The following is a 12,618-nucleotide window of genomic DNA, read 5'->3' on the forward strand; positions in this document are numbered from 1 at the left end:
AGGTCAACCATAAGATTGCCTAGGTGTGTTCCTAACAGGCTGATCCAGATGTGGACCAGCTGGTCAGAGAAGAAAGATAAGGACAATGTACCTGAATACCTGCATATAGGCAACTGAAGGACTGCAAGAAGTTTCATTACTTTCTTTAAAGAAATAAGAGGTGCACCTTCTATTCACCTCATTCAGCGGAGTGGTGCTGGTGGGCTTTTACCTTCATGGAGTTCATAAGTTTGTGTGTTTAATTACTTTGTGGATATTTTTTCCTTGTTCTTTTATTTAGTAGAAAGTGATAAAATAGTGGGGCTCTAGAAACATAAAAACTGGATGTGAGTGCTATACATGTCTTGTACTGGTCTGCGGGAGAACCGGAGGCTTCAGGGAATATGGCAGCCTGCTTGGAGAGAAAGGTCCTAACATCTTTAAAACTGCTTGGTGGTGTAGTTGGCTTCTGTTTATGTCCCTGCTATGACATAAACAAAGCACTTTCTCGATTTAAAGTGTGCAAGCACTGCAGCTAATAAACCCTGAAAGGTAGTAGTTACATTTCCATCTGTGTCTATGAGATCTTCTTCTGCAAAACTACTGAACAGTCTACTAGATAAAAAGAGCAAAGTTGATAACTGAGAGGTACGAGTTTCCCTGGATCACATTTCCTGAGACTCTACAGGAGAATGTTTTGATGGGAAAGACAAAGACGATTGATATATACCACTTCATTTCCCTTTAACATATCCATAATACCCACCAACAAAAAGGAAACAGAAATAGGTCATTCCATGTCAAATCACACACCATAACATCCACAGTCTCAAATTGCTCTGAAAAGATTTGTTTAGTTAGAGAGATATAAGATAAGCATTCCTGTAATGTTATTTTGTAAAAATATAGTTTGGTCTGTGAAAAATGAAGCTAAATGATTGCACCCAAAATGGACACTGATCAGGTTGGAGTCACAAAATATTCCATAAAAATATCCAATGTGTACCAGACTCTGAAAATGATTAGGACATGAGGAAATCAACAAATTTCACCCATGCCCCCCATCCCATTCTAAGCCCACCCCAATAAACAACATGTAACATCAGCATGGACAAGTAGCATGACGCTATGGCTTCGGGTATTCTTTCTCCAACATTTCTAATGTATTCCTAGAGAAAATGTTTTTTCTCCAGTAAAGGTTAATGAAACATTAAAGTGTTTTGTGTAATGTCACATAATATTGTCATAATGCCAGTTTCTGACCACCAGGTCCTTCTAGGTGAGAATAAGTGAAAGAACAAAAATGTCCTAAATGTTTTATATCTTTAACTTCAAGAGATAACAAGTCGCCACATACAGTTCAGAGTATTTCTAACTCAAATGGAAGATGCCCTGAAGAGAAAAAAAGTAAAAAGCAGAGCTGACATGAACAAAAGATTCAGTTTTCCTTGCTAGATGACCTAATACAATTTCTGTTTATTTCTGTTAATCCTATGTTTAGCATTACAGGTGTGTCTCATCCTACCTGAATGCATTGTTTCTTTTTCAATTGCTTCCTTTGAGCCACCACATGCAGTAGAAATGAGGACAAGTATGGATTTGGTGTCTGGCCCCTAGCCATACCCAGAGAGTGCCTCCAGAGTTATGTACAGTAGAGGGAGGACAAAAGAACAGGTGGGTGACACAAAGGGAACAACAGCCTATGAAAACCTTAGCTATTCAAATGTCTGCATGTGCCTGGGTGTACAATTGGTTTACAAGACGACTGCAAGGACTGCCTGTATGACGAATATATATTAAGCCAGAGATGGTTTTCCACACTGAAAGGGATTGTGGAGTCTGTCTGTAGGGAGTCTCTGTTGTGACTTTCCACTCTAAATAACTCACCTGCTTTCTTCTTTTCTGCAGAAATGTGAGTATTAGTATATTGTTGGTATATTGTGCTAATTAAAAATATGATTATGTTCATTAACTATGTTAATTGTGCAGACATTAGTTAAACATAATTCATATAAATTATGTTATTTATTACATAAATGTATCATTAAAACATATACAGTAAATTGTATAATTTCATGTCATTGAGGATTGTAAAGCTAAGGTTTCCTGTAATTGCAAAAAATCTTTTCATGAATAACAGAGCTGTCTCACAGGTGCAACTGTTAAAATAGTAACCATTATCTGATTCAATTTAATTAAAACTTTGAAGAACATTTACTACCTTTTCTAGGGTCTAATAAAACTCCAAAATCATGGGATCAGCTTAATTGATCATCAACAAGTGTAGATGACTACGTGACAACACACAAACTTCTCATACTGTGCATCAGTTGCAGTACAAATAATATCTAGCCAGGTGTAAATCTGTATTATGTCTAAATCTTCATTATTGTCATCATTATCTGTAGGTGAATAACTGAATGGCGTAAATGAATTAGATCACTGTTATAATATTTATAAAAGTGTTATAAATATCACTTTTTATATATTTTTATTACAATTATAGTGTTTATTACGATTATAAATGCATCACTACTGTGCAGCAAAAGAGTTTATTCAGGAAACAATCTTATTCACTCTCAAGACTAATCTGGGTTCTGAAAGGAGTTCTGGTTCAAATCAAGGAATGATTTATCTTTCCTTTGCATTAGTCAATGGCCTCCTGAGACTTGTTTCCCAATTCTATTAGATAGACAGAGAATGTTCTCTTCAAGGGAGATGTCTACAGTGTATATACTGTATATCATGAAACATTTAAGAATGGGTTTCTCAGTGAGAGGTATTCGGTTCTTCCAAGGCTTGACCCGAGACTAGAAGCAAGAATGATATGAATTATTTTCCTTTTCTCAGTCTCATTTTACAAAAGAGTTATATGTAGATAAGAGCTGTTTCTAACAAATACAAGTTCACTACTAAAATTAGTATAACTCACAGCACATAAGACGGTGTTTTTCTTTTATAGGTGTGACAGCATATTCCTTTGACAACCACATTTCTCAGATTCCTCTGGTGTCCTCTGTCACCTCACCTGTTGCTGGAAGACAGTTTGTCTATTGACTATTTAAAAATTAGGAAGAGAAAGCTAGTTAAGTGGCAGAGAAGAGCAGTTCATTTCGCCAGAGTAATCTGTGGAATGTGGTCCTCACAGGGCTCCATTCTTGTAAAAGGTACACACAGACATTAAAGAGTTTCACGATTTGGATTACAGATTTGAATATTATAAAGAAATGAAAAGAAATGTTTTTAACAAAATAAATTTAGCTTTGAACACTTTAACTTGTTCCTTCACACCAGTCATACAGTGCCTATGCGAACCTGTTTACTATCATGTTTTAGAGATTGTTCTCACCTTACTGGCTGTGCATACCAGTTGTAACTACCTTCTGCTTCTCCCTCCCTTGTAGGTCTCTCAGTAGGATTAGGCGGAAGATTAGTAACAAATTCCAAAGAATCATTTTAGTGGTCATCCTTCTGGTAATAGGTGTCATTGTGCAGGTAGCAGTGCTGAGGTACCAGAACTCTGATCCTGACAAGAATTACCAGGACATACAGAAAGACAGTAAGAGTAAGAGTATGGCTTTCCCAGGACTTGGTTCCTTCTGGATGGAGTATGAGAATAGATCATTCATTGACAACAGCTTGGTCCAAGGATGGGATGTTACAAATGCCAACTGCTCTGCCAACTCCAGCATGGTCAGCATGCCATGGTTTGCTGGAGTGGGGGAACGTATCCAGCGGTTCCTGTTGTACCGGCACTGTAGGTACTTCCCCATGATCTTTAACCATCCAGAGAAATGCGGAGAAGACATCTATCTCCTGATGGTGGTCAAGTCCGTGATCACACAGTACAAGCGCAGGGAGGCCATCCGCAGGACCTGGGGGCAGGAGAAGGAGATCAGGGGCAAGAAGATCAGACTCGTGTTCCTTCTGGGGACAGACTCCAAAGGAGAAGAGCAGGCTCACCACCAGAAGCTCCTGGAATACGAGGACAGGGTGTTTGGAGACATCCTCCAGTGGGACTTTGAAGACAGTTTCTACAACCTCACCCTCAAGGAGGTTGGCTTCCTAAAGTGGTTTTCCATCTATTGTCAAAGCGTGCCGTACATCTTCAAGGGAGACGATGATGTCTTTGTAAACACTGTCAATGTAGTAGAATTTCTGGAAAGTAACAAGAACACAACAGACTTGATCACTGGGGATGTCCTTACAACCTCTGCTCCAAGCAGAGAGAGGAATAGCAAATACTTCATCCCAGAAGTGATGTTCAGTGAGACTTTTTACCCTCCATATGTAGGAGGAGGAGGGTTCCTCATGGGAGGCCCCTTGGCTATGAGGATGTACGGTGCTTCTAATGAGCTGGAAATCTTCCCTATTGATGATGCGTTTATAGGCATGTGTCTCAAAGTGCTCCAGGTCAGCCCCAAGGAGCACAGTGGCATTAAGACACTGGGCATCAAAGTTAAAAGCAGAGAAAATGGGATGAGTAAAAACCCCTGTTGGTACCGTGACTTGCTGCTGGTCCATAAGTTGGCTCCTGATGAGCTGATTCAAATGTGGGAACAGTTGAACAGCAACCTCACCTGCACACAGACAAAGTATATAGAATAGAGAGGTCTGAAGGTAGGTTGAGATAAGGTACAGACTAATCCAGTTGTGCATAGTAAATGTATGTAAAAAATGTATAATCTGAAATAATAATCTTCCCACAGGTCAATAAGATCAGATAAAAATCTATGTACAGTGCTTTGCTTATGTACAAAATGTAAGAGATGTTTTGCTATTCATATGGTTGTAGTGTGGTTGGTGTAAATATCAGGGTTCTTTGTTTTCTGTAGGAGAAGAGTAAAATGAATATGAATGTGTATATATGTTGCAGTATGTAGGATTTAATTGTACTGCTTGTATGGTTTAAGTTTCTGTTTAAGTTTAAGTTTAGGTTTCTATGGGATAAGTTTCTGTGTGGTAACACGTACATAATTTGATGCCAGATCAATGTCTGAGAAATCACTATGTCATCTTATAGTATAATATAATGCTTAAATGACCTGTTTTAAAAAAATCCAACTTTATCCTGTGAGACCTCAAAACATTTTGTCACATGTTTGCAGTATCAGATAGGTAGTTTGATTCAAACACATGCAGGAATATTTTTCCAGTTCCATTCAAGCTCCTTTGTGGATGAACTGGGATATTGTTGTCCCATTGACATTTTTTGTGCCATCTGAGCCATTGAACTCTTTCAAAGTTGGCATTGGCCTTAATGGTGTCATCACTAAGCAGTATTCACCATGCCCTGCTGCTTAGTTTGGACTGACAATTAAATCTAGGCATTATTTGGTTAGCAATATATTCTGTTCCTTCCAGTTCTTTATGATCAACCTCACCATGTTTAAAGGGATGTTCAGTCATCTGAACACATATACAACATTATCAGAGTTCTGAAAGCTTGTTGGCTTTTCTTCAAATACTCTACTGGACTGAAGGATCATGCAGGAATAGGTATATTTATAATGAGATCATGTGAGACGCTATCATTGCAAAGGTTCCTTGTGTGGGTTGTTAAGATAATTTTGTACACCTCAATTAATTTAGGTTTGCCACAGCATAAGGCTTATGCAATCAAGACTTTTCAATTTTTATTTTTAATTATCTATTGACTTTCTTCTTTCATATTTCTTCTGCGATAGACTGGGGTCCATTAATATATTAATTAACAAATATTAATTGCTTAATCAAAGCATCACGATTTCAAGTTTTTAACCAGCACAATGTGAGAATTGTACAAAAACCAGAGTACTTTTGGAAGGCACTTAAATTTTATATTCAGATATAACATTTATTCATGCATTTTTCAACTCCTTTCAGTTCAGGGTTAAAGGGGAGCCAGAGCTATCCCAGAAAGAAACATGTATAAGGCAGGACACATCCTGGACAAGACACAGTCCATCACAGGGCACACAACACACACTCATACCAGGGAAAATATTCCCAGAAGCCAATTAGCCTACCATATGTCTTACTGTATGTCATATGTCAAACTGGCGCACCTGGGGAAAACCCACATAAAGATGAGGATAACAGATAGACTACACAGATAGTAGCCCAGGTCTGGAATTGAACCCAGGACTCTAGCACCACAAAGCAATCGTGCTAGCTACTGTGCCACCCTCACATATAACATCATAGATTATATTTAATATGTATATTATTTTTAAAAAAAGGTGATTTCAAATAAATTTTATTTTATATGAAGCTGTCTGTGTAACAGGAAAAACAAAAGTTAGTACATGTTCATAAAAATCATCAGATATCTAAAATAGTACATTTTAACAGAAGAAATTGACACATTTCTTTTAGTGGCTATGAAGTTATAATGAAGGAAATAGAAACATTCAAATAGATATATAAACACAGAAATTGATGAGAATGTTAATGAGCTCAAAAGCAATAGATAATGGAAATGTGACAGAAATTTGACAGTTATGCTATTGAATTAATGGGAATTGCTGTTTAAAGTAAGCATTTTAATAGTTAATTAGAAGACACTGTAATTTAACTTAAATGAAACTAGATTAAAGTCTTAAATTAAGTTTGATTTTCAGGCAGTTACTAAATCTACTGAATTCATGGAGAATTAATACAATTAATTAATTCTCCACCTATAAGGCTCTGCATGGCTTGGTACCTCAGTACCTGTCTGAACTTTTATCACCCTACTCCCCACCTCTCAACCTTCCTTCTTCTAATTCTGGTCTCCTTACTGTCCCCCAAGCCCGTTCATTCTATGGGTGACAGGGCCTTCTCCTGTGATGCCCCCAAGCTCTGGAACTCTCTGCCCAAGGATATCTGAGAGTCACCTTCTCTAAACTCCTCCAAGTCCAGACTCAAAACTTTCTTCTTTAGAAGAGCCTGTACTTAACTGGTTCCATTCTTTACCCCTCTGCTTTTCCTAGTACCACCATCCACGGTCTCCTCTGTGTATTGTCATTGTGTTTTATCTTGTGTATTCTTCTTATTTATTGTTGTTGTCATTCTGTAAAGCGCTTTGAGAAGCCACCTTTAAAGACGCTATATAAAATAAAGTTTATTATTATATTATTATTATTAAAATATGCAACAGCACGCAAGAGACTATCTGAAAAATACATACAATAAAATGTTGAAACCTGCTTACATTCCAACTCATTTTGACCGAATGTCTAAAGGTATAGACATTCTGGAAAACCAGTTCTGCAGACTTGTAACCAAAGGATTCCATATCATTAAGAGATGGACAGAAAAAAAACTTGAAGCACAACTTTTCAACATTTTCTAAAGTGAAAAAAGTGGTGTTGTTATGTCGTAGAACTAGTTGGGATTTCTATCCCAATAAAGTGTTACACAAAGAAGCTTTATTTATACATTGTTTACCAAAGTAATGAATATGTGTATACTGTATAAAGGATGTTGGCAATATTTATGATAAATTGTTTGTTTTTTTAAGGTTTATATTTTGCAAAACGTGAGAAAGTCTACAATAAAGCCTCCTGGACTTTACATTGTTGGCCACACTGAGAGTGTTTTGGTGTGCAGACACTGGATCCAATAATTTCCATTATTAGCACATCTATCTGAAATACCTGAAAATTCATGTTTACCACTGTATTTTGTTGAATATTCTTAGAAAAGAGCCTGCATGATGATTTATCAAAATGCTAAAACCCATATGATTTAAAATTTTTTTCTCAGAATGGTAATGTAGCGGCAAAGCTTGTTAATAAGACAGAATTAAGCGTTGGTATGCTCCTAAAGGAGGCCCCATCTCACCCTCCATCTCTGTGGTGCAGCCACAGAGAAAGAATTCATGTAGGCTGATTTAAGATGTTTTCTTTTGATAAGAAACAAGCTCCCAGACGGGGATGCAATTAGCTAAGCCTGGCTATCATGATCAATGGTCATCCATTGGCACCTATCAGTCTAGGGAGTGCCGAATGGACATCTGGACTGCATTCCTAAGTGTCAAGAGTAAGTGACTTATATCTCACCTTGACCAACCAATCAGGGACTGGCAGGGCGTGGTAATACCACGTGGGTCTCCAATGCCCACCAAACTCTCAACCAATCAGCACACATCTGGGTCTTGATCAAAAAGGGAGCGCAAGCTCAGTTCTGAGCTCTCCTTGGACATTTTCGCGCATCCTCAGAGACAATCACGTGACAACTGCTGTTGTCTGCAAAGGGACTTGGACTTTGTTCTAAGAGCGAGGCCGAGGATCCCGTACGTACTCAGAATTGGTTGGCCGGTAGCCAGAGGACGCCGACACAACGCCCATTGGACAACCGCTGGAACAGAGGCTGCAACAGAGCCTGTCAGCTGGTTTGGTGTTCGTGCCGGGAAATTCCAAATCCAAACACAGTGGATAAGTAAACCCCATGTTCTACATTGCGTCTCGAGAATTTAATTGTACCTCAACACAAGTTGTTATCAATTTAATTCATGAGTAATGTATTTACTTCCGAGCTTAGAGTAACAGTGGGTAATAACACTGATTAGCGATTTGGTAACCGAACGATATATATTGACATATATTCTCTGTTGTGTATCTCTTTGTGTTTGCATCTCTTCGAGATTATATACCTTGTATATTGATAACCCTCACAGTAAGGTCTGCCGCTCGTATCCAGGCAGACTAGTATATGTTTGGTGCACAGTTTATATTAATAAATGTATCTCGTGTATTGAACCAGTGTGTTTGCGTTGTTAGTTGTTTTGACGATTGATTTTCTAAAAGCCCCAACGAACAACCTCGTGATTACTGCTACAATTAATAATTGTCTCAGTAAACCCATCAAACCAGTACAGTAATACTGTATAAACAAGAACATATTTTTAAGAAAACATTTCTAAATGCATTCAATTCTGAATAGATTTTCATACCAACAATTTACCTAGCAAAGTATAATGATGTCAGAAGTAAAAAAAGATTTTTTTGTTTGAACTTTATTAATGTTATTGAGAAACACGTTATATCTCACTTTTTAATGATAGAGCCCTTTCTCAAAATGGAAAACCCTTTTTCATGACAAGCCTGTGTAACCATAGCAGGCATGTACAGTATGTATAGTAGTTGCATCACCACTTAGTAATTTTACATGTGAAAAGCCAAATGGAGGCCTTTTACATTTCTAACAGATTTGGACTAATGGAATGGGTGGGGTTTTCAAAGGTTTTTCAAACTGTGCAATGAACCCCAAGAGGTAAACTGTATTTTTAAAAACCTGTTTGTTCACATTAAGAATCACCCAATCCCCTGAAAATGGTATTTCGTGTGACCTTCTGTGTTTCGAATACTGTGTTCAAGAAATCCATTACCTTTCATCTGTCACGTAGATTCAACAAGAAAGTAATTCAAATAATACACAAACAGGTTTTCTCCAAGTGCTCCTGTTTCCTCCCGTAGTCCGAAGTCGTGCTAGCTTCTGTAACAAAATGGCCCTTGTGGGTGTGTGTATGTCTGTGTCTGTGTGTACACTGCCATGGACTGGTGTTCTGTCCAGAGCGTATCCCTCCTTGTGCCCACTGTTTCCCGGGATAGCCTCTGAATCACCATGACCCTGAATGGGATAAGAGGTTACTGAAAGTACTCAAGTGAGGATTAAATATATTAACCTGGTATCATTGACACACTATGATATCAAACTCTTGAGTGTTAAATAATCCTTGTATGCAGAAAATATCTGTCACGCCCTCTGCAGCCAGAGCAGCCAGAGGGCGCTCCTTCTCTGTCCTGTCCCTAGTTTCCTGCCTGCTGGCCTTCCGGTCCCTCTCTTTCCCTTGGGCTATATATTCCCAGGTCTTGCACTCTGCCCTCGCTCAGCATTGACGTTCGGATGTCCTGAGACCCGCCTAGCACCAGGGTGCCCCACGTCCGCTCCCTGAGGGCATAGGTTTCTATACGGCATTCCTGAACTCTTTGCACTAATGAGCCCGAGTCTTTTTCCGTCTCGCCGCTACGCATATGGGTCTTTTTCCGGTCTCCTGCTCCCCGCGGTTAGTCCCTTTGGACGTCTGTGACAGTATCTAGCTTCCATGGGCAAGGGGCATGGGCAAGTCAAACATTAATGAGGGAGAGGAGCATGACCTCAGAGGACCAAGACCAAGGCATGAAAGGTATATCACAGGGAGTTGGGAGGTGCCACCAAAGGAGATGTTACGTGGTGTATGGTTCATTGAGCCTGGGATAGTGTGAGTGGAAGGGGAAGATTTCCAATTTGTTCAGACAGACTGAGGGAAAGATATTCTGAGGCTTCCCTGATGGAACACTGGACACCTCAAGCCCTAGCGCTTACACTCATGAGGGGACACATACTGTAACACCTACACTCTCGGAGGAGAGGAGAAAAAAAAAAAAGCTCCACACTCTGTGTAGGGGCATGCTGTTGGCGTGGCCCCATCTGGATAGCAATGTTACACTCTCTCTTCCTGGATGGAGATAGTTGAACAGGAATCAGATGCAACAAATTCACTAGATCTTGCAATAGTCAAATACAATACAATTTAAAAACCTTACATGGGATATGCTACAGAGGAAATAACTTGTTTAATATGGGGATGTTAGAAATAGATATATGCTATCAATGCTCAGGAAATACTACTGACAGTTACGTCCATGAATTTTTCTTCTACCCACCAATTTAGCAATTGTGTGTCCTAATCCTAAAACCCTGTCAAAGATTCTAGGCTACATCATTCCACCTTCACTAACTTTAGGTTTATTCGGTGACCCCTGATCTCTCACCCCACCTATTAAAAATCAGATCCTGTTACTATTATCCCTTATCATGGAAGTAAAGTAATGTTAAAGTAGTTCAGGTGGGTAGCTGGGAACACCTGAAGACACCCGAAGAAGAATCCATAGCCGAAACGTTGTGTTTACTTTCTTCTCTTTTCAACATGGATTAAACCTATTACTTGTTCCTGTGAAATTATGTTGTTAATTTTATGATGTTAAATTATTATTTATTATGTTAAAATTATTAACTGGAAGAATGGAAGCTGCCATTAATCCATCCATTTTCTAACCACCTTCCAATTCAGGGTTGCAGGGGAGCCAGAGGCTATCCCTGCAAGTAGCGGGCGCAAGACAGGCTACACCCTGGACAGGACACCAGTTCATCACAGGGCACACACAGATACACACTCTCACACACCCTGGACAGGACACCAGTCCATCACAGGGCACACGCACTCACACCGGGGCCAGTTTTCCCAGAAGACCATTACCCGACCTGCATGTGTCAGACTTGTAGATTAACATACACTTTGCCCACTGGGCCCTTTTGAGACTTCATCACTCAACCAATCTGATCACATTACAATTCAATTTGATATTCTTCGAACGTTTCTGTGCCAGCAAAGACAAAGAATTAAAATTCTTAGATATTGTGCATAGTTACGACACAAAAACCCTGAATCAAGGACTTTGATGATGTTTCACTGAATAGTAATGTTGACCTCTAACTACACCACAATGATTCTAATTTATTTACTGACTTGGCTAATTCTTTTGTCCAGAATCACTTTCATTTACCGCATATCCATTTATACAGTTGCGTGTTCTACAGGAGCGATTTGACTGACATATTGTACTTTGACTGTACAATAAAAAACAGATTTCACCTTGGATTTGAGCCTCGATCCTTCCAGCTGCAAATCCAGCACCCTAACTATTGCTCCACACTGCTGGTAAAACATTCTTCCACCATCTTCACAGTTGTACCATTACTGTACCTAGTTCAATTTCATGCAATAATAAGCATAACTGTCCATCACCTTTGATCCACCAATTGGACGAACTCTCACACAATAATATACAAATATACTGGGACAGTGCCAGCTGAAGACATGCACACTCCAGCAACAGATCCTGTCCAGCTCCGGCACTCACTGGGATTTTCAAACTTCCCCAGCAATCGACCTGGCCAGCATGATGTTCAGTTCAATGTTCACAGCTGACGTCTCTGAATTAAACTCTCTTTGACAGAGTTTAGTTTATGACAGTAACTGACTATTGTTGTTTTTTTAGGAAAACGTTGCTTAATTGGCAAGGATAAACTATTAGACACAGAGTCACCATCTGTTTTTCAGTGTGCGATACGCTGCTCAAAATTTAGTAATATGTGCAGATACTGTATGTGCAAACATTGACTTAGTATGTACAGTAGCACAAATCCTACTTCAGGCATCAGGAAACAAAATCTGAATAACTCACATATTACCTTTTGTCATTAAGGTAAAATGGTATAAGAAGAAAAAAAAAAAAACAAAAACAATGCATAACATTATTCCTCGTCATTAGGATAAGAAACACGAAGAAATAGTGTATTTTCACTTCTTTATACTACTTAATAATGGAATACACCCGTTACTTTAAAAGTTTCAATTTAATTAATTTGTTCCCTCATGTACCTTGTTTCCGTTCCAATGTACAATATTTACACATCTTAAATGACATTAAAGCTGCTGTTTCACCACAGTGCGACATTTGACGTTGTGTCATATTTTAAAACAGATGCTCACGCGCTTGGCTGAAAAGCAACCTCGCTCGCGCTATCTGCTGGCCAATTAAGTAACACAGCTGTCGATTCATATTGAAGCGC

The 12,618-nt window shown here is 38.9% G+C and overlaps 1 protein-coding gene across 1 annotated transcript; it reads left to right on the top strand.

Annotated features, from left to right (window-relative positions):
- The first annotated feature begins 1,811 nt into the window (after positions 1-1,811).
- Positions 1,812-7,861, top strand: LOC102688225 (UDP-GlcNAc:betaGal beta-1,3-N-acetylglucosaminyltransferase 7-like). Its single transcript, XM_015340325.2, has 2 exons — positions 1,812-1,891; positions 3,384-7,861. Coding segments are annotated over exons 1-2 (1,206 nt in total). The 5' UTR covers positions 1,812-1,889; the 3' UTR covers positions 4,588-7,861.
- The last annotated feature ends 4,757 nt before the right edge of the window (positions 7,862-12,618 follow it).

The sequence above is a fragment of the Lepisosteus oculatus genome, chromosome 3 (assembly GCF_040954835.1).
Source record: "Lepisosteus oculatus isolate fLepOcu1 chromosome 3, fLepOcu1.hap2, whole genome shotgun sequence".
Lineage (NCBI taxonomy): Eukaryota > Metazoa > Chordata > Actinopteri > Semionotiformes > Lepisosteidae > Lepisosteus > Lepisosteus oculatus.